The sequence below is a fragment of the Diadema antillarum genome, unplaced genomic scaffold (genome assembly GCF_040938485.1).
Source record: "Diadema antillarum isolate AM-2024a unplaced genomic scaffold, OU_Dant_1.0 seq00000331_RagTag, whole genome shotgun sequence".
In the NCBI taxonomy this organism is placed as follows: Eukaryota; Metazoa; Echinodermata; class Echinoidea; order Diadematoida; family Diadematidae; genus Diadema; species Diadema antillarum.
In genome coordinates, this window is record NW_027271348.1 from 145,058 (window position 1) to 169,430 (window position 24,373).

General features: G+C 38.5%; 1 protein-coding gene across 1 annotated transcript in view; it reads right to left on the reverse strand.

Moving 5' to 3' along the window:
• LOC139730733 (autocrine proliferation repressor protein A-like) overlaps nt 1–24,373 on the reverse strand; it is a 148,052-nt gene that overhangs the window by 86,674 nt on the left and 37,005 nt on the right. The window contains exons 2-3 of the mRNA XM_071641597.1: nt 20,970–21,084; nt 7,358–7,423 (exon numbers count right to left, since the gene is read on the reverse strand). Coding sequence (XP_071497698.1) covers nt 7,358–7,423; nt 20,970–21,084 — 181 coding nt within the window. The remainder of the gene's footprint in view (nt 1–7,357; nt 7,424–20,969; nt 21,085–24,373) is intronic.

Consider the following 24,373-nt stretch of genomic DNA (forward strand, 5'->3'; position numbering starts at 1 on the left):
ACCTTGATGTGGAAGGATCAGATTCAATGTATCAACAAATGCATTAGGCGCAAAATTGGCTTAATTTTTTAAGTCAAGATACTTTGTTCCAAGGCATGTTCTCATGCTTTTATATAAATTCTTTATACAATCACGTATACTTTATGGAATTGAAGTCTGGGGAAGTACCTACAGAAGCCACTTAAATTGTATATTTTTAGCACAAAAAATGGCCGTGAGAGCAATTACATTTTCTCCCTTAAGAACAAGTTCTAGGCCATTATTCACCAGTCTAGGAGTGTTAGATGTTTTATACCTGCATAAGCTTGCAGTGTCAACCTTTGTATATGATCTACACAAGGGACATTTACCACATTCTGTAACGCAATATTATGAGCCAATGGATCATGCATACAGGACTACAGGCAAAGATCATTCCATGCTTAGACATGCTTAGAATGTAAAACGACACATGGTACATTTTCTATATCTTTTGTCGGGTCAAAGTTCTGGAATAGTTTGCCCAAAAATATTCAAGAGGAAAGAACAAGATCTTCATTTCGAAGAAACCTAAAAAATCACTTGTTAAATAAAGTTTAGTGATGAAAAGAATATTCAAATGTTTAGTTTAATGTACTTTTATAGTACAGTTACTTTAGAAGGGTAGACCTTGCAGTAAGCATCTTAAATATAGCTATAATGGGAGAACCATTCTCGACTAGCACTTGTGCTAACTTTTGGTTCCCCCTTTAACAACATTATCTTCTGTTTTCTATTCTGGTTTTTTTTTCAGAACCTTTGTCTATGCATATATGTCTATATTACATATGTTATTCATTCTCTTTGCCTTTTCAGTGATAAATATATCACAATGAAACCAAATCAATTATACTACATGTATTCTTATGTTTGATGAATATAAGTATGTAAAATATATGCATGCATAGCTGTAAGAACCTTGTATATCATTGTATTCTCATAAAAGATGTTCATGTTATTGTATCTTACCCTATGTAATTTCATGTTATCACGTTATCATATTCACATGTATGTTGTTAATAAACTCAACTCAACTCAACTCAAAAAAAGTTAACTTAGTTCTATCTTTTTCGGTTCGACAGAAGAAGATAACAAATTCCAGATCGAGTTCAGGGACTTTTGAGGCTTCAACTCCCCCCCCCCCTTCCTTTGGGGGTGGGAGGGGTGGGGGCTCATAAGCAAAGTAAAATCATGTCCCCTCAAAGACACAATCTGTCAAATTTGGTGAAAATCCGTTGTGGGGCTTACAAGAAAATGAAAACGGTAAAGGTTCATGAGCAGTTTTGTTAGACATTGAGTTCATCTAAACCCTCAAAAAAGTTTGGAAATTTGACTTCAGTTGTAAATTTCTCCAGTTTGTAAGCACTATTCAATACATGTTTGATATCAATGGAAAGATTATAAAATTCTCTTTGAAATGATATCCTACTCATTATGATTATGCTATCAAGTAAAGGGCTGTACTCAAAAGTGTCTGATAAGGTCTGCATTGGAAAGCTGCAAAATGAACAAGAACGGTCTACATGAATGAGAATGGTCGTGAAGAATAGAGAACATGTTCTTTTGTGTTATGTCTTTTGATCTCAACTGGTCAGCCATGAATGCAAATTTCAATAGACATCTTAACTTCATATTCAAGTTTTCAGTGGTGCCATACCAGGCAATTTTGATAGCTCATTAAGTTTTATGGTTGTACATCATGCCACGTGTACCCAATGTTCAAAAAGCCCGCGCCATAGGGCAAATTGAAGCTGAGGTCCTTCAAAAAGATGACAACGCAAGACCACATAGAGCGAGACTTGTGCGCAACTTTCTTTGTTGTGGTTAATGTGGCGTGGTTCTGTGAGATAAAATGGTTTGAATCATGATGTCTTGTATTTGTGTGTGTGTGTGTGTGTGTTTGTTTGTTTATCTATTTGGTTGAACGCATACATGTTTCACTCCATAAAAAATTTGATGTTACAGTAAATGAACACCAAAGAAACAATGGGGAACTCAATCATAACGAGGAAACTCCATTAGGAACGTCAAAAATTGGGCCAATTTGCAGCTTTTAAATTCTGACTTTACCTCATATTTGTAAGTACGGCACCTCCATGTATACGATAATCATAACAAGTATGGTATCATTTTAAAGAGAATTAAACAGTCTTTGTGTGGTACTAAGCACAAATAAATTAATACTAAGGAAAAATGAGAAATTATTGATCAAACTCAGATTTCCAAACTTTTTTGAAGGGTTTATATACCATCGGTACGTAATACCGTTGAAGTATATGATGTCAACATTTCCCGTCAAAATTGAACGCCTCTAAATTTCCCAGGGAGACGTTGTTACATTTCCCGTTGATCAAATTTTTGAGATTTTTACATTTCCCGACGAGACATCATTGTACATTTCCATGCGTTTTTACAAATCCCGGCCCCACAAGGTATCTCCCAGATACTCATTGGCGATTCACATGGTCAGGGAGGTGGGCCACTTGCCTGAAATACTCCCTGAGTATAGTGTGGGGAACATTTTGGCACTTGCATGTGATACATCACTGAGCAAATAATGAACGATTTCATTGGTTGATTTAACGTCGCTACGCTGCTTTACTTCGCTAGTCATTTAGCAGTAATTCGGAATTACGTCGTGTAGTAATTATTTACAACACAACGTAATTATTTGCGTCGTGTAGTAATTCGAATTACGACACGACGTAATTATTTACGTCGTGTAGCATTAGGAATTGCAACATGACACCTATTCATTCAATGTCGGGACGTTAAGTCGTTGAGCAGTAATTAGGAATTACGTCGTGTAGTAATTCGAATTGCTACACGACGCAAATGATATCGTCCCGTAGGAATTGGAATTACGTCACGACGTAATTATTTACGTCGTGTAGCATTAGGAATTACAACACTACACTAATTCATTTAATGTCAGGATGTGAAGTCGTTGAGCAGTAATTCGGAATTACGCCGTGTAGTAATTCCAATTGCTACACGACGCAAATAATCACGTCGCGTAGTAATTCAAATTACGTCGTGTAGAAATTCGAATTGCTACACGACGTAAATAATTACGTCGTGTCGCAATTCGAATTGCTACGCGACGTATGTTCATGTTTTTGACGGGCTCCTGCTCCATAGATAACACCTATCCACGCGACCTCCTCCACCAGAACGGCGCTCGCTGGTTGGCTGGTCACGCACTTGTGGTCTCAATCTGGACGGACGGGAATTTTGCTGAGAACATTTCTAGATTCTACATCGCTGTTACTATATCCTCCTCGAATTTGCGCACGGACCGTGGGTTTTGCCGTCTGCGTTGAGCTTGCATATTCTAAAACTCCTTATTTCTATTTGCGAGCGAGCGCTTCTTCTTCTTGCGTATGAGGCAGCGGCAGCAAAGTAACGTCTCTCAGTTGTTCAAGCCAAGTTACAGTCTCAGGGGTAGGGTGTGTTAGGTCCATGTGTCAGGTGGTCGGAGATCAGGGCACTCAATCAAGATGTGTTGAGCAGTCTGTTCTGGTGCACCACACTGGCAGGCTGCGGGGACGAGCGTAGCCCCACCGATGCATGGCTGCGTTGAAACGCCCAACTCACGTTCGAATCCGATTCAATCACACCCACTCACTCCTTGGGAGGTTCGCACCTGGGGGACAGACGTATTGGGCGTGATAACGAGTTGGGCAGGTCGTGGGGTGTCTTGCCAGCTTGCTCTCCATGCCTGGCAGATGTTGAGATCTGATCCCCTAAGCGTTGCGGCATGGTGGGAGAAAGGGCGACGTGGAGGAGGTTGTTTGGGTTGCTTGGGGCCTTTGGGTATGGAGTTCTCGACGCATGGGGCGGGAGCAATGTCTGAGAGAATAGGTAGAAATTCTGTTGGTGTTGGCCGGAGACATCCTGTAATCAGCCTCATGGTGTCATTCAGGACCGTGTCAAGTTTCTTGGTGTGAGAGCTCCTACACCACGCAGGGGTGGCGTATTCCGCGGTACAGTATACCAGTGCTAGCGCACTATAGTGCGGAGAGTGGTTGCACTGGTACCCCATTTTGAGCCTGCAAGGAGGTTGTTCCTTGAGGAAACTTTTGCTCGTAAGGCCTTGAGTTGATCCTTGTAGGTCAACTGCCTATCCAACTTCACTCCAAGGTAGGTTGGTGTGGCATTGTAAGGAAGAGGTGTTCCATCAAGAGTGATATTAAAGAGGGCTTGATGAAATTATGTATACAAATCCTGGCTCTCACTAGGCGGGCTTGTGAACGTCATGTAATATGCCGAAATCATTACAATAACATTTGTTCTTCTTCATTTTTTTTTAAACTTCGGGGGATGTTTGTACAGGCCATCCCCCTTCCTACAAGAGCGGAGGGATGCATCCCCCATGGATTTACGACCTTGCATGTACTGAGACGTTACAGATATCGACCCAAACATGCGCTCACACATGACAATTTTGCTTTTGCGTTCTCCCCGGGTAATCAAAAATTCGTTGTCTCCCATCTGTCCGGTCAAGGATGTAGCGGCTCTCGTCCGTGAAGACAGCACGTCGCCAGTGTCCAGGATGAAGCATTCTGTACTCCAAAGCCCAGCGAAGACGAGCAACTCTGTGGCGAACAGCCACAGAGGTAGTCAGCCGTCGTGTTCGTTAACTATGTTGGAGCGATCTCTAATTAACGGTTGACCGGGAAACGTCGATCCCATGATGCCTCCTCCCCAAACGACGAAGATAATTCAGTGACATTTTGTGGCCTCTCCTGCAGAGATTCAACACTTGGCAATCATCTCTTCTCGTGGGTAAGATTGGATGTCCTGGAAGTTTCCGTAACCGCACATTTCATGCCTTACCTTGGCGTTTCACGATCTTACAGACTGTACTCTGTGCTGTCCCGCGAAGACATCCTCGATATCACTCTGTTTGTAGCCGTCCTGCCGCAGTGACACCACCCTATCGTATATTTCTGGCTCCGATGAATCAGGGATATTCTAGGGAACGTCTGTACCGATTTTTATTGCTAACGGTTCAAAGAGCTTAAAAAAAATAGTCTCGTCAAACGCGGCATTGCATCAGGGAAGTGGACAGAATCTCAATTGCAATGTCGTTCATATTCTCCTACAAAAGAAATTATTACGTAAAACATATTTCCTGTGTAACGGGGAAACATCATGTAGTCACTCAAGTACTGTTTGTTTACTTGTAGACTGTCCAACAACAAAAGAAATAATGGTATCAAGTCTAAAATATTTTATTCCATCTTTATGGTCGACAATGTATAAAACATCATCAAAAGGCAGCAACCATTCTACCGTTTGTACATTTGTGGACGACGTCTGATAATCATTTCTAGATCAGAAGGCGTTTCTATTATGGGCGCTGTCCAATTTCTGCATTTGTGGGCGATTTGCTACATTAATGGTTGATGGTCTTCATTTCGGGATTTAACATACCGTCTTAACAGACACACAACGAAAACTTTCTCCGGGTTGGTTTCCATAACAACAGTTGGTCTAGAATTCAGCTCAGTACCGCATGTCATAAGTCAAAAATCAACTCACCGTGGCAACCTCGCGCAGCACTAGTATTTTTGGAGGAAATATACATTTTGCATTAAAATAAATGTTTGTCAAATTGGCTGAAACAACATTATATACGATACGTGAAATATATTCATATAATTGTGTCAGAAATGCAAAAACTGCTCATGAATATTGTTCTAAACTGCGTTTTTTTTTTTTAGATAAGCAACAGTGTTTCGTAAGAAAACATTACAATCCATGTACATGAGCGGCGCTCTGTGTGACTGAGTAAACTAAACAGTTATACTAAACATTAATTGAATCAAGTTTTAGATGTCAACAGCTGAAAACAATTTGAATTATGTTTTCCCCTCTACAGTCCATGTATATAGAAATAGATAATTTCTTGGGAGAAGAAAACACATTCCCTAACTTCAGCGTCTCTTGGATAGGACACCCCGTAGTACCGCAAAAATTTCCAAATCTGTACTTAGCATATTGTGAAAAAAACCCACAAAAACAACAGCAACAGAAATTACTTTACTCGTTCATCAAAACTGATATTAACATTTCCCATGTTTTTATACAATATACATTATCTTTAAGTGATTTATTTAAATTGTCTATGATATAGGCCTAACATCCGTACTAAGAAAGGATCATTCTAAACCCCGTCACTTTGTAGCACCAAAATACTGAATAGATAAGTGAAGAAAAAAGAATAAGTAAAATGGAGCAATACAAGCGCAATAAATATTTATTTTCTGCTACATAATAGTACATTCCTCTGCAATATGCACCTTATGTAGTACGCATTCCAAAAACATTCGCGTTGGTATTGTGGCATTGATAAGTATTACCTGAATCATGAGTTATGAGTTATTCATTTTTCCTCTAAAACAACTCTTTCATTGGCGTCAGCAGCAACAATTTCTTTTTTCAACTTACTTCAGCCACAGATATTGTTTTGCCTCTACTGTATTGCATTGTATTGTTTGTAAAGAGAGTTGATCAATAAAGAATCACATACAGTTGTATTTTTATTTGCTCCCTGTCATATAGATATCCCACATCCCAAGGGCGTCGAACGGGGGAGGGGCAAACATAACATTTTGCCCCTTCCGAATAATTCCCGAAATATGGGAAATTTTCTTGGTTTTTTTAAAATAGAAAACTGTCCGAATATTTCATCCAAAGTGTGCATGAGTTTGAGTAACTTCAACTCCGAAAATGCCAAATCCCCCTCCCACACCCTCCCCGTTTGATCCCTTTCCCCACAGACTTTAATAGTACACTTTTAAATTGACAGATTGCTTATTATTCCATCAAAAGTGCATGTGCACGAGGGCCCCGTTTTATAAAAAATATAATCGATTATAAATTTCCTTACCACACAGGCTGCCATAGATTTACAATCGAAATCAACTATATAATCAATTATAACTCTTCATAAAACAGGGTCCAGATCTGTCATTTCAGCTCGAAAAAATGCACAAGTTCCTTCTGGTGGGAGGGGATATCTCCTTTCAATAACTCTTTCCCCACGTGGGAGTGACAATTACCTCTATTCCATCAAAAATGTTTTTAAGAGATACTTTCATTTGAATTCTAGAAAGGCAAATTCCTGCATATGCAGGTGGGCAAGGTGATAATTCATCCATTCACGTGCTCGCCAAAAATATACAAAATTAGAATGATCCTGTTTTTAGTGAGTTCTTTATATTGAAAGAATTGTTAATCAAGATTGATGTTATTGTGGGCTTGTTTCTCTTACTACAGACGTAGGACCTATATCGCCTGCAGGACAGCAGTCAACTACATCAGTACTTACGATCCCGTAGCAACAGCAAGCAGTGATGTAAGTAGTGTCTCCTGATCTTTCAGTGGGTCTGGGGGACTAAGCAGTAAATTGAATTTGATCGAATTGAAATGGTTTATTGATATCAACATATCAGCCAAAGGCCTAACTGTGACATTTTACATAAAATGAATAAAAGCAGAATACATCAAAATAGCTCCAAAAACAATTAAAAAAACACACACAATAAGAGATGAAGTTCACGTAGATATTCATAATGAACAAAAGTAAAATATACTTGTTCTTTGAAATCTAGATATCTCACTGAGAGGGGGAATCCTGAGAAGAAATATTGCACATGATATATATATATATATTTCATATTAATGAAAGAAATACCCGGTTTGTTGTCTCGCCTCCCATTTCTCTCCCTCTCTCTCTCTCTCTCTATCTCTCCCCCTCTCTCTCTCTGTCTTTCTCTCTCAATAAACGATTCTTTCATGTATACTTATATGGTCAGAAGCGGTTCGAAGCGGACAAAGCAGTCGTAAGTCAATTAAGCCTTTAACCAAAATTTGGAGTTGCCAAAACGTAATGAGTTATAGTTTGGTTGTCTATCCTTAAGTTGTTTGATTAAATATAATCGCAATAGGGGAAGTTTAGAATAATTAACAGTTTTAACAAAGAGGAAGAGTATGTTTCACGTTATAAAACGCAACAGAAATGTCCCTCTGTTGTATTCGTTAGATACGAATAATCCAAACGGCACAATCATTCATCACATCAAAATGATAAAACCTCAATATATAGGTAAATGTTAATATCAAATATTCAGGCGAAATACAGGAATGATTTCAATGATTGTTTTCCCTATTACATGGGTATATCCATGTGTTATGAGGTGGGAGATGCAGAAATGATACAGAGATGATTGGTTATGCAATTTGATAAGCAAGAATCTATGAGTTGACGTATTTAGAAACAATGTAGAATAAGCAACACGCATGAGGGATTATAACCTAGTAGTTTATTAAGTAATATAGAGGATTAATGAATTGTAAGTTAAATATATATACAGTCAAACCTGTCTATAACGGCCACCAAAGGGAAATGAAAAGAGTGGCCGTTATAGACAGGTAGCCACTATAAACAGCTTATCCGACATTTTGTGTGTATTGCCTACATGTACATTTAGTATCGTATTCATCTATAAAAACTTGCATGTACATGTGTGTACGTAGACACATGTGTGTTTTATACATTGAACAATGCCGGTATTGATCGAGTTGTTGCACATGACAGTCTTGTGGCATGCGTACAGCAAGCAAGCTTTTCATTAGTGCATTACTATTTCTGATGGCGGGTGAATGCAGCGGTGGCAGTCACGAAACGTTAGCCATGAACAACCTGCAAAGTAGAATACCACACGAAATTATCGGCCCGGCTGCAGCTTCGTATTGGTATGTGGCCCCTAAAGGCAGGTTAAAGTCTGTGAAACAAAATTGTTTACCGCTGGCCGTGTTAGACAAGGGGCCGCTAAACACCGGGTGTTTAACTCTATGAAGCCCAAGGGTGAGCACATTGTGTGCCCCCCCCCCCCCATATTTTCATTTGCCACTCCTACGCCTTTTACCCAATTTCAACCAAATTTGGTGACTTTTCCAAAAACTTTGTTGCACATACATTTTGGTATATAATTTAGCTATGTCTGATTTAAACAGCTGTTTGACATGGCAACCGTAAACTTACAATTATGTCCGTCTGATTTTTCATGTTCTTCTTTATATCTTTTATTTTTATATGACAAAGGGATCAATTCAGTTAATTCAATTCATTTATTTCCACAGGGTAAATAAAAGACATACAAACATTACAATGAGCGCAACTTACATCATGCAAGATGCAATGAATATATAACACGTGGGGGAATCAACAATAGGCCATAATGGCCTTTCAAAGGCTGATCCCTGACAATTAAAAATGGTATACAATTGTTGATAACGATCACGTAATAAAACATTACAGAATACATTGGATTATACAGATGACAAAAACATAACGATAAACAGGTGATTAGGCAAGCAATATATCTAACTCATTCATGCGTGTGTCAAACGAGATTACTGAATCAAAAGAAATTGTTTATACTTTCTTTTAAAGGACGAAAGACTAATGGTACATTGTTGTCTGGCAAGTTATTCCACAAAAGAGGGCCAGCACACCTTATAGTACGTCTAGAAGCATTGTATTTATAAAATGGGATATATAACTTATTACTTTGACGAGTGCTGTATACAACTCGAGTATTGTTTACAATGAAGCAGTTATCTAAAAATTTTGGCAAGATGTTGTTGATATAAGAATATGCAAATGTGCAGGTAACGAATTTGTTAATTTCATACACTGATAACAATCTTAGTTTTTTAAACAAGGGCCCTGTGTGGGTTTGGGGCTGCGAATGGGTAATAATTCTTATTGCACGTATTTGTAAAATATAAATACGGTTCAAAAGAGATTTAGCACAGTTCCCCCAGATGATATTACAATACATTAATGTCTCTGACTGTGTTAGAGACCTTGGCTTTACTTTGGACAAACACTTAACTCTTAAACACCATATCACAAACATTTGTAAGTAAGCCTGCATTATGGGGTATTTTCAAAATAGGGAAGATCAGGCGTCTGCTTGATCAATCATCAGCTGAGCAGCTCGTCTATGCCTTCGTCTCCTCCTATCTGGACTACTGCACATATCCCCTCTCCAACGTATTCAAAATTCAGCCGCTAGATTAGTCTCCCTAAGTAGGAGACATGACCATATATCTCCTGTTCTCCGCTCACTCCACTGGCTTCCAGTCCATTCCCGTATTACTTTCAAGATCCTACTTCTGACGTACAAAATCACACGTAATCTTGCACCCATTATCTTCAAAATCTAGTCTCTCTACGCTCCTCCTCTTCTGCCAGACCCCTCCGTTCATCTTCCTCTCTCCAATTACTCATGGCCCACGTACAAAAACCCGTTATGGGGACCGAGCCTTCTCTTCCATTACTCCCACTCTTTGGAACAAACTCCCTCTTTATATTCAAAATGCCTCATCTGTCGAATCATTTGAAATTCTTCTCAAAACTCACCTGTTTAATCAGTTGTAATTTTTTTTTCTGGAGGCGCACACAAATATCAATTTTTGTACCATTGTATCACATGTATTTTTCTTTTCTTTTCTTTTCTTTCTTCTTCTTTTGTTACTGTTAATGCTGATTTTGTTAATGTTATTATATTTTCTAGTCTATTTGTATGAGTAGCAAAAGTGCGCTTAGAAACGTCAGTATGAAGCGCAATATAAATGCAATTATTATTATTATTATTATTACATTAAATGAGGCAAGATCATGGTATGATATAAACTTAAGAGTATATCAGAAGGAACTATTGCACTTATTTTATTTATTGCTCCAATTGCCCTAGATACTTTAAAACATACATCTCAACGTCAAACAATATCAAATATATATCAAACAATAGATCTAAGAGAAATGATTGAGGATACAGCATTTTCCAAAGACTACCGTTTTATTTTGTGTCATTTTCACACAAGTTTTGCCTGTATCATCATTTGTTTCTCATATTATCAATCTGCAAAATCAAAATCCCAATATTATGGAAATATGAAATGTGATACCAATATATGCACCTACCCCAAAAAATACATCATAGGTCTCATATTGCTTTATACAATAATGAATAGCTCCCCCATGTGTAGACCTTGAGAAATGTCAACCATAACAAATGTGCAGATTTACTTGCTTTTCCTTTGTGTCAAATATAAAAATGCTGGTATAAAGTAAAAGCATGTATACTGGGGATAAAGAAATATAAAGAAAAAACATGATTACAGCATATTTCTTAATTTTTTAGTATTTCTTTATATTTGGTAATTAGCGAACTCAATGGGTGACCTTAAGAAATTTGACATATTGGGTCATGTAGAGTATGAGTTGCTAATCATGTGTCAAATATGACGGTGATACATCATATGTTAAAGAAATTATATAGGGGGTATTATGTCCCCCTGTAGAGCCCACAAAAGTCAGAATGACCACTAATGTCATAACACGTCAACCACAAATGTCAAAATGACCACTAATGTCATAACACATCAACCAAAAATGTCAAAATGACCACTAATGTCACAACACGTCAACCACAAATATCAAAATTACCACTAATGTCATAACACGTCATCTCCACAAATGTCAAAATTTGCACTTTTACTGCAAATGTCATAACGCGTCAACCACAAATGTCAAAACTCATTGCAGAGAGGGGGGAGTTGAAGCCTCCTTAAAGTCCCTAAACTCTGGATTTTTTTTTCTTCTTCTGTCGAACCGAATGAAGACATAAAAGAATTAAATTTTATGTTTGATCATGGCGGATCCAGGGGTGCCTTGATGGGGCTGAGGGAAGTAGGGGAATTTCCATATTTTCAGCATCTCCTTCAAAAATATCTGACGGATTTTCACCAAACTTGGCAGATAGCATGTTTATGGTGACATGATCTTCATTTGATAAAATGAGCCCCATCCCCCCCCCCTCCACCGCTGAAGGGGGTGGGGGAGGAGTTGAAGCCTCAGAATCCAGAAACTCATGAATTTGTAAATCTTTTCTGTCGAACTGAAAAAGATAGAGCCAAGTTAGTGCTATGAAGACATCAATGACTGAAATTGCATGTTTGATTTTAAAACTACATTCATAACTTAGCTTACTGTAGCATTCTATTAGCTCCATCACTTTTGTAAAGAAGATTTTTTACTATCTACAGCCCCTCCCCCCCCCCCATCGGATCGCTAAAAATTGAGTCATCAACCTGTAAGCACCGGGACTCAACACATATAGGGGGGTGCCCCATATCCGTCGATCCATGTTACGCCACTGAACTGGGCAAAACAAAAGAAGAGCTATCACAAAAGTTGTTAAGTCAGTAGTATATGATGGAGCAAACTCAGAAAAGTTAGGTGTAAACACACGTACATGATATTATGTACGATGTACATGTACACTATTATAATGCAATCAATGAGTTTTTACATTTGCGGTTGACGCGTTATGACACTTGCCGGTAATTCTGGGATCAACCTTCATCCACCCACCAAGTTTCATTCCATTTTTTACAGACAGACGGACAGACAGACCACGGAGGTGGGAAGAGACTCCTCCCACCTCCCTAGACAGACAAACGTTCATCAAATTTGAGTACGATTCACTGTTTTTCATTATTTTAATGGAAGCAATGAGTTTTGACATTTGTGGTTGACGCGATATGACATTTGCAGTAAAAATTGAAATTTTGACATTTGTGGTCGACGTGTTATGACATTTGTGGTCATTTTGACATTTGTGGTTGACGTGCTATGACATTAGTGGTCATTTTGACATTTATGGTTAACGTGTTATGACATTCGTGGTTATTTTGACATTTGTGGTCGATTTTGACATTAGTGGGCTCTACACTCCCCCCCCCCCCCCCCAATTGGGCTTGAAAGGGGTTAAAATAGCTTGGCTTTATAGGGTTAACATGTATTTTCTCTAGGGGGGATTTGTCAGTGACTGCATACGGCAGGTGACCTCTATGGCAGGTTTGACTGTACTTGATTGTGTTTGCTCATTGATTCTTTGAACCAAAGATGACTGCCGGAATCACGGACCAAAATTATGATTTTATAGCACGGCCCTGAACTGATCATTTATCGAAAAGGAACTGGCAATTTAGTCCCACCAATCATGCAGAGACCATATATAAAGTAGGCCTACCTATGAGAATGATTACCTAAGAATTGGTGAAACTAGTCGAATTTTACATAAAGATAGTGTTTACAACATTTCTTGAACACAATCCACTTTAACTTTGTCATGGAAATATCTCAATACAACCTGCTTTATCTCGTAAAGTGCATTTCGCAAATGACATTGGATGAGCGATGAATTCGCAATGTACACTTACAACTGCACATGCATTTTTTTCTCGAAGCATGTTTAAAATGTTTTTGGGACACTTTTGACCGAAACAAGTGCATAGATTTATTATCAAGCGATGAACGTCCATGTGAAGTAGGTCCCTGATCTGACCATAAAACTACAACATATGGACATTCACTGCTCGTTAATTATTTCAAACACCCGTTTGTCATAAGTGTCATCTTTACATTTTAAACATGCTTTCCTGCTTTGATATATATGACCGCCTGAATAAAACCAAGACGGCGCTTTGAGATATCCAAACCTACCTGAATAACTCTCTCAAACCGAAAAAAAAAATACATGTGCAGCTGTAGTGTACGTTGGGAAATAATCGCTCAGGCAATTCCATTTGCGAAATTTTATACTTTACGAGAGAAAGCAAACATTTTGACAGGTTGATTGTGATTTGTAACCTAATTTTTCCCATTTTCGCACATAGTTTTAGTGTTAACATGGACAATAACCGTAGACGACATGTATTTCTTACCATTAAGCAACCTTACATGTGTGTCCACAAGTGACCACTTCAGTGATTACAAATTTTTGGTAGAAAATTTGCTATGTTTTCAGGTTTGCTGCTCCCCATCATGGTGTTTATTCGAAGGCAGTCGAGTCTAAAAAGGCACCTCAGCCAAATAAGACCGAAATGACCTAAACGGTTCTTTTGTTAGTCACGATACAATATTACACTATCGTCCTTGTCCATACATCTAAATGTACCTATTGAAATGCACATAATTAGGTGGCGGAGGTGATGATGGGTGCACGTCACGAGACCGACACCCACGAGTCATACAGCCCAGGAGTTATACAGCCCACAAGTCGTACAGCCCACGAGTCATACAGCTCACAAGTCATGCAGCCCACTAGTTATACAGCCACGAGTTCGACTTCAAGTAGAATAAGCCCACGAATTATACAGCCCATGAGTTCGACACTACGCAAAAAAGGATCACGAGACCGACACTACGCGAAGCCCATGAGACCGACACTACGCTTAAAAGGCTCACGAGACCGACTCTACGCAAACAAAGCTCACGAGACCGAAACTACACAAAAAGAGGCTCATGAGACCGACACTAGGCAAAAAAGGTCCACGAGACCGAAAGGATGAACAGCGCCACCTATAGACCAATTAATTGTATAGGGCATAAGGAAGATATGAGAGATGGAAAAGGAGAGATGCTAGGGTGTTACCCCGTCAGTTACCCTCCTTCACCCCCCCCCCCCCCATATTAAACATCTTTAATTTTGTTTTCGTGTGTGTGTGTGTTTGTGGAAAAATAAACAAAATTCAGTAAAAGTGTGCATCAGATCTTTTTGCATTAACTTTCAAAAATGCCAAAAACATCCTCGTTTCTCTTTCCTCAATACACTTATACACTTACTTAGAAAAAAAAAATAAAATGAAATGGACATTCAGATCAACAAACTAGAAAAATACCAAGCTGTGAATTGAAGCTTACAAGGAAATATTTCACAAAACTTACATCCTGTCCATCTTCTCTCTAGAAATTGGGAAAGCCTATTTAAAACGGCACGATAACATTATCAAAGATCTAAAATCAAATCGTACATCGTTCTTGTTATCTTTTATTTATTTTTGGGGGAGGGGTCCATGAAGAGTACAATTCTATTTTTTTAAATGGTTACGATGTCGCTCCCCGTAGTGTGAAAGAACTGTCCCTGAAAGCCACACATGTAGACATACATATTTGATGTCGTTGATATGTAGATGGTGCTGTTCAATAAGTTACAATCTCTCGCTCGATAGTGTGACGAAATTGCATCTGTCAGTATGTTATTCCCCTTCATGGAACACCCTGTACAGGTGCATAACTTGTAATTGACATGTAGATGGCGCTGTTCATCCTGTCGGTCTCGTGAGCCTTCTTTGCGTAGTGTCGGTCTTGTGGGCTTTCTTTGCCTAGTGTCGGTCTCGTGGGCTTTCTTTGCCTAGTGTCGGTCTCGTGAGCCTTCTTTGCCTAGTGTCGGTCTCGTGGACCTTCTTTGCCTAATGTCGGTCTCGAGAACCTTCTTTGCCAAGTGTCGGTCTCGTGAGCCTCTTTTGTGTAGTTTCGGTCTCGTGGGCTTTTTTGGCGTAGTGTCGGTCTCGTGAGCCTTTTCTGCGTAGTGTCGAACTCATGGGCTGTATGACTCGTGAGCCGTATAACTCGTGGGGTGTATGACTCATGGACCTATTTTTTTATGTCGGTCTCGAGGACCGTATGACTCGTGGGTGTATGATGGGACCATTAGTCCACGTGTGTAGTAAGTCCATGGTCGAAATAATGCAAGCGATACCACGATGTTTCATCTCATACACTGGTATTACATCACGCCACCACGAAGAACGCGGGACCTCGCTGGAATTGCGCGACAAAAAAGTGATGGCACTTGGTTCAAGTAAAATTTCATTAGATATAGTCATGATTGCTTGGTTTTCACCCCTTCTTCAAAACACGATCATAATTTTGCAAGCAGGCTCAAATTTATGTAGCGATATCTGGAGCGTTCGTGTACGTTCCGCGGGCGATCCATTGCATTAACATAGACTTCGCACTGAAAACGTAAATATAATAGACGTGGATGTGGGTCTCGAACATAGCTAATAGCAAAGCAAACACCAATACCGAACTTGAAATGACAAATATGATAATCCCTAGGGACTAGTGTTAGGCAATGGGGAAAAAAACGCACCCAAATCGCCAACACAAACTGTGGAACTCGCTTCTGCAGACGACATTCAACAGCACGCCCCAACCTGCCAACACTGACTGACTTCAAGTTCGGTTTAACGCCGGTTCTACTTTTGAGATAGCACTAACACTAGCACTAGCAGCGAACTTGAAATAAGCCAATGTATTAAACACATCACACGTTTATCTTAGCAATGTAATGTTTACATCTTATTGCCTCACTTTGACCGGCAGACAATATACCCGGGCCGAAGATTTGCTGATTGCCCGCTCACGAAAGTCTATGGGATTTTGCATGTAAAATAGAGGGTAATAATATGGATAGACGCTGTAAACATGCTATCGCGCACTTGGCAAGCTTTCATGCATTTGGCGAGAGATCGCTGGCCGTACATCCAGTAATAACAAGTTGTCCTATACTAGTAGTTTATCTGTTTCCCTCTTTGAAATACAATATAAGATGTGAAAAGATTACCTCAATTGTTTATAATAGTGGAATTTATATGAAATTTTCTTTTTCGTTTTTCCAATTGTAGTCCATTAATAAGTGCGTTGCATTGGTTGCCTGTAAAGTGAAAGGGTCAAAAAGGTATGGGATAGAAAGATCTATTTACAAACTTAATAGTGGAAATTATAAGGAGGGTGATTCAAAAGAGAGAGAAAAAACGGGAAGAGAGAGCGACGTCGTTGCTGCTGTTTTACTGATTTCTTTGTCTTTTGTAGTATTGAGAAACTTGCATCATCCATGGAACAATATTTTGTCGAATCGAGGCCCAAATCTCAGTCCTGTTGTCTTGGAGAGACTATTCTTAATTTTACAAGATAAGCTCTTTTATTTTTTACAGGTTTGACGTGGTATAATACATTTGATATCTAATCTTGCCCAATTCTCCAATAATGGTCCTATGGCCCCCCATTTACAGAGGTCTGGCAGGACCTCTACAGCAGAAATTATATATTTGGAACCTATGTTATATCTTTGGAACCTACATCCAACAAGCTTTGCTTTATAGTAGGTTCCTCATATTACACGTCACTTGTATTGTTTCTATGCCATACATGACTAATCCTAATGATGTTGCAAATGAGTATGGGGGTATAGGCCTACAGAGTAGAGGGAAAAATGTTCACTGCGTAATATCCTACTCTTTTGTTACATCACCATATTTTGTCACTAAAGACAGTTTACTTCATCTTCGGAATTACAAATTCGTCTTCGGATTAACGATCCTTCGAACAACTTCGGAAAGGACATGAAGGAACATCATTCTTATGAAATCTTGTCATAAAAGGCAGACAGAGTTTATCTCTGTCAAATCTAAACAAATTTTGTATATACGTAATCAACAATGGCTTTCTTCTAAACGAGATGTTTCTCGGGAAAATGGTACCAGACGCTTCATTTGAGCCACATGCGGTTTTTTTTTTTCTTTTTCTTTTTGACGTGGTCATATATTTTGTGCGTTGTGCTCTAGTTTCGTAAAATGTCGTGTTTTTGTTATTGTGTGTGTGTGTGTGTATGTATGTGTGTGTGCACCATCCCACATAGGTTAGCTCGTTTAAGGTTATTTAATTCAGTTTCACATTTTCTACATAGGCATGCATTTTGAGTGGCCAGAAGAGATGTCCTTATCTACATTTGAATTGAAAATGTTAATTAGTCCCGATATCATTGAGCCTTCTGTGAGACTGGCGTCTCGTAATTTCATGATTGCAAAGAATGCACCATTTTCCCGTGGCACTTTGGCTTTGCAGGAGTCCTTTACTGTCGCAGATCCTCTCTTTTCCCTTTCACAGGAAATGTAACACGGAGGGGTTTTCCTATGACAGTGTGATCACCCACGAAAACGTCAGGAAATGCCTGTTTAATGTCGATGGTGCTTGGCAATAGAGATTGTTATCTTGACGGCAGATTTTATTGTTGTTTAGCAATTTTCTAATAGATTTAATATTAAAAATATAGAGTATTTCAAAGTGAAAAAATTACCAATGGGAGAAATATCATCAATAACACTTTCAAAACTTGCAATCACAGTGAATATCTTGTAGACTTTACGACAACAGTGAAAGGCTTGCATTCGGCAGTAATTTTGGAGTAGTTCTTTTATTTGAAGTAAGGTGAGACATCATACACCTCAAAATGAATAGAAAAGAGTGACAAAATACTATGATAATGTGATAGAGACAGCGAAATTCTATTTTCTTTGAAAGACAATCAGTATTATACCTAGGAGAGTAGACTAGAATTCCTTCGGGCTCTGCGATGTGTTTTCATTGACACTGGTGCTCAGCCAATGAAACTTCGATATTGAAGACTGGCAACTGTCTTTCCACGCCCGGTTCCACGCCTCTGTTCGGAGGTTTCTTTTAGACGTATTTTTAGTCGACTACAGTACTACACCGTCGCGCCCTCTATTGACTGGCAATCAAGGACTGATTTAGGCTAAAAATACGTCGCCCGCTAGACTATAACCATGTGTGTAGTAGGTCCATGATGATACACGACACTGTTTAGAGAATTAGATTTTTTATCAAAGTCACAGAATACACTTTAAATGATTATAGACCACGCCAAAATTATACTTCAAAATTGACATAATGTGTGAGAACCGACAGAAAAACCAAATGCTTGAGGGGGTAGATCCTCAGAAAAGAAACTACACACACACACACACACACACACACACAACAACAACAACAACCATGCGTGCATAAACCAACAAACAACAGAAAGAAATGAAGGTGAGAGAAAGGAGGAAGAAAAGAAAACAAATTTGATTTCAAGTCAAGGCAGCTATCAACTCTCCTAGGAAACATTTTGCCCGTGGTTATTGGAAAATTTGCGTTGTTTGCATTTAATTTGGGTATTTTTTGTTTGTTTGTTTTTCATTGTTCCATATTCCACATTTCAACAAATACATAAAACATAAACATCACAATACAAAAGCATGGATGAATTGTCAAGTACAGCTTATAAGACAATAAAATATGTGAAATATGAGGAATCTATATAAAAGCATTGCTTGTAGGGTGTAGATTCCCAGATGCGGATGTGAGATTATTTCTTAGTTGGTATATGTAATTAAAGGAATGACAATTAGTGAATTGGTGCAATATAAACGTCGAAAAGTAAAAAAAAAAAAGAAATTCATCATTCATCATTCTTCGTTTTAATAGGCCGTAGTTCAGAAATGGTAACCACACAATTTGCACATACTTCGTGAGAACTGCACAAACTGCGCAAAACTGGTTTGCGGCTCTATTATCGGAACACATCCTTGGGAACATTTTTCCATTTTTTTTTTGCCATTTTTTCGACATTCGCGTCATTCGCAAATCTATGAAAATTGTTCACAGGTGATGAGTTCTGTTATTTCTTTCAGTGTCTGTTCTTTGAAAACTCTCGCACACAAGCACTTATGACATTTTGTTAGGGAGACCCAGGTGTATCGCAAATCGATTCCCTTATTAATGACAGTACTAAAGAGACTTTGGAGAAGATGGGGGAATGTTGAAGGAAAGAAAAACAACAAAGAGTAATAAGAAAACAGAGGCTATTTTCAATCATAACTTCAGGAATACTCCATGTTATGTTACAAGTGAGGTATCACTGGAAAGATTTAATTTTGCTCTATCTGATGATGGACTTACTTTGAAATGTTTAAAAACGATGGGTGATATAAAACAAAGAAACTTGTTAATTGGGGCAGGAAAGGGTGGTGTGTTGTTTCAGTCCTCGTTATACTGAGTTTCCACTGTACTAGCCCACTGTACTAGAATTTTAGTGCCCAGACAGGCGGTATACCTGTAACCTACTTGTTTACCTGTAGCCTATACCTGTATGTTTGTGTTTTTTCCTATATTATACAAGTTCGTGTGGTTAAGGTTTGCTTATCAAACTTTGTATTTTGCAAATTGTCTTTGTAAGATTTTGCCGAATCGATCCATATCTTGTATTGCGATTTTGTTTTGTACTAGCATATCCACATGGGGTTATTGAGTTGAAAAGTAAAACAAAGTAAACTTACCTAAACAGTTGGTTGATACGTTACATGACTGCCACAGCACATTATATTCATAGTTGTCCCGAATGTGAAATAGAGCCGTCAAGGGGAGGGGCAGTTTGATACCGCGAAATACACTTTTTCAAACTGAAATTTCTCGGTCGAGTGATAAGCTATGACAAAATGTACTTGTGTCAATACATAGTAGGAGTCGCTTCTCTATATAAATGTACATTGTATTTATCAATTTTAGTGCAACCTGAAGTTTTTGAAAATATATACACTGTATATATACATATATATATATATATATACATATATATATATATATATATATATATACATATATATATATATATATATATATATATATATATATATATATATATATATATATAAGGTGCCTTAGACAACAGCGCAAAATGTGTCGTTTATGTATGATTTGAATGAAGATGTTAAGGGAATTTTGTAAATCTACTGAGTAATGATAGTAAGCCGCATGCATGAAATGAATATGCACAAATGTCGGCATATTGACGAAGTCCATTAATTGTTAGCTGACTATTTATTCATGCCCTTTTTACCGCAGACAAGAGCATAGAAGATCTGTTAGAGGTCCTTTGTTGAAAGTGAAATGGAACACCGTCAAACCAGTTTAAGAACTCTCTTAAATATTACAAGCACTGCGGCAGCTTCTATCGATAGAAAAGTCGATCGTTCATATCATGATATGGAATTTACTAGTGTGTTTTTGCTGATCATGGTTCTTCACTAAGATGAATGTTGCAAGATCAGGGTAGCAGCCATTACATTAAGCTGTTTTCTGCAATATGACTAAACGTGCAAAATGTAATTTCATATCTAAAAATCTCGTGGCGGAAAACTCGTGAACACAGGTTGAATACAGATAAAAAACAATTTACCCGTCGTGGTTGGATCCACCAGTCACCCATACTGCCGCCTTGTCCGGGTATGTCAGATTGTCGGGAATGGTTATTGTCAAGTAATGCCACCAAATGGCAGAATCGGAGTCGTTGTCTTCTCAAAATATGGGTTGAAAGAGCATATAAATAAAAAATATGTAGAAGCATAACAAATAGACAAGAAAACAAATTATGCAAATACATCAAGAAATCAGCTTCCGAAACAGATGCTTCAAAAATATGGATGATGTGCTTCCGGCAGACAAGAATGAACAACAAAGTTCTTTAAAAAGAATTGAAATCGGAAGAGATGAGAAGAGACGAGACGAGTTCAGAGATTGTGAAAGAACAGGATAGCAAGAAATATCAAATACTTAATTCATACTTATTTATCTTGACAGTTTACAGTTCATAGGGAATTTTTAACTCATCATCCATATACTACCTAACTCGTGCTAGCAGCACGCCCGGGGAATGACAGAGGCAGTGCAAACAGGCATCCTAAAAAGGTACGACATTGCTTGATTTACAAGTGACAGTGAAGACAGCAGGAATTATGGCACTATTGTATCAGCTTTTGGCTTTCGAAAAATGCGGTAGAATGATTCACGCAGAATTTTCGAGTGAAACACACCCTGTCTGTCTCATCAAAGAGTCATTTACTTGACACCTCAGAGTCAAAATTGCACAGCCCAGAGAGATTTTGCCCCCCTCCCCCCCCCCCCCCCACGTGAAATTATACTTATTTACTCATAAACATATTTTGAGCTGCATGAAATAAAAAAAAGTGTGCAAAAATATACGGCACATAGCCTCAATCCAAGTTGCGGTTCAATCAAAAGCTACTGCACATCGTGTACATCTGTAAGTCTGCAAATGTCCTAGATCAATGTGTTGTCTTAACTGACCTTATTCAGCGTCGAAACATCACCAACTAACGCCATAATCTATTTTTCTGTGCTCTGAATAACTTTTTCATGCTTTTTCATTTTGTTTCGTTCCAATAGAACAAGAGGTATAATGGAGTGTAAGTCTCATTTAAGTTTAACAATGATCTCTCAGTGTAGTTCAGAGATCATTTCACAGCACTGGAATGTTCCTATGAAGTCCAGTATGATATAATAATTCAAGGAAGAGGAAATATGTCAACTTGTTTATTCCAACCAATATGTCAACCCACTATCCCAATTTTGGTAGCTTCCTCTTTCTGAAACACAAACATACACACAAACATTATACTTAGTTTCCAAGTCATGCTGCTTTTAGTATAGGGGAAGCCGAGGGTAAAATGGACCAAAAATTTTATCCAGCCGAAACGGGAATTCAGAGCAGAGTGAAGCAAGATTTTTTGTTTATGATATTACCTTATGACTACCACTAACAAATGGCAGTAAAGAAATTTCTCAAATTATCAGTTTTATCTAATATTGTGAACTTGAAAAAAAAAGTATGAAAATTCTATTTTGCCCCAGACCTTTGGGGCAAAGTGAAACACTTCTCCTAGAAATTGTCCTCAATGTAAAAACCATATACCCCCTGCTAAATTGCTTTACTTGGTCTTGTACATTCTTGTGTAGTTTTGCATGTCCTGTTCCCTCATAGACCTACGTACAGGATTTCAAAATTGAGGAGTTTCTGGGCCCTCTATTGATGACTTTTTTACGCGTTCTGATTTTCCACTCGAGAGTTTTACGCGATATTTAACACTGTAACTTAGAACAAATGGTTTGTAACGTATTTTAAGGAATTGTATGCAATTTTGTGAACCGTCATGTCAAGTGACCAACCTCAGAATAGTGATTAATAACGTGTAAGCACGGAGTCGAGATCAGACTCTGCTAGCAATTTAATCTAGCAACTGTAGTAGAGCGTAGGCAACAGTGCATGCCGCCTTTCTGCGCGGCCTCGAGTGTGGAAATGTACCAAACTACATTTCATCCACAAGCCCATTATCTGGCATGTTCCACCTTGCCATGTCCACTTTGCCCCGACCATGTATATTTTTCCCGGGATGCATCACTGACGTCGGTCAATTTTTGCAAGCCCGGATGTCACATTTTGTGGAAGCCTAAGGCCCATACGTCGTTAGCATGGTTTTCGAGATGTTTCAGATAAGCATGATAATTTAGCATGAGATATGTCATACATTTTTGGTTTTGGGGTATGAAAAATATACATTTTCCATAAAAAACACACATACAATGACTTACTTGCATTGCTCCGATATCAAAATATGCAGCCTCCTTCCCACAGGGTTATTGGTGCATGCATAGGTTTAATGGAGGTGGTTCACTTTGCCCCCGGTTCCCCTACAAGCTTTACCCACTAAAGGCTAGTTTTCCTCACATCATCGAAACACTTTTGTATGGCTACATGTGCATACCATCTCAGGTGAATATGCAATTTTTTGATGAGTCACAAAAATTCAGAAAATAAAGATTATCCGACAAAAGAAGAATGCACGGCGTGCATTGCACAGTCCGGAAAGATATTGCCCCCCCCCCCTCATCCTCGTAAAGTTGTACTCATTAACATATACACATACTTTGAGCTGTATGAAATGTTAAAAAAAAAGTGGACAAAAAATATTCGACAAACTACCTATAGTCTCAATCCAAAGTTATGGTTCAGTTAAAAGCAGCTGCACATCGTGCACATAATATGTAAGTCTGCAAATGTCTTGAATCAATATATTATCTTGACTGACTTTATTCAGCGAAGCAATAGCACCAACTAACGCCATAATCTATTTCTCTGTGCTCTGAATAACTTTCTCATGCTATCAACACTTTGTTACGTACCAATAGAACAATAGGTATCCCTGAGTGTAAGTCTCATTCAAGTGTGATTTTACGATGATCTCTCATTGTGGTTGAGAGATCATTTCACCGCGCTGAGATGCATGCCATCTCAGGTGTATGTATATATATATATTTTTTTTTTTTGTATGATTGTCGAGAATTCAGAAAATAATGGCTATCCGACAAAAGAAAGAAGAAATCGAAATACCCGGCATGCTTAAATCAGGTGTTTGCTTTTTGTGTTGCTGTTTGTTTGTTTGTGTTTTGTTTTTGTTTTTTGGGGGGTTACAAAGAAAGTCGCAATTGTGGTTCGGAAACAAGTGTTTAGATTTAGCATCACAACGGTTCCCACAAGAAGAAGCTAGAATCGGAGAGGTTATTTTTTAGTAGTTGACTGCCTGTTTCAATATGACAAAAAAGGAAGTGAAACAAACCTTACAAACCAACTACATGTACTAGTATAGCACAAGAAGTTCAGGAGTAGTGAGTAGAGTGTCTCGACCTATTCCCACCCCCATCCCCTTCCAGGGCCCTGTTTCATAAAGAGTTGAGCTTAACTACAGGCAGTCCTGCGTAACTTGCTAAGTCGCACTTATTAGCATA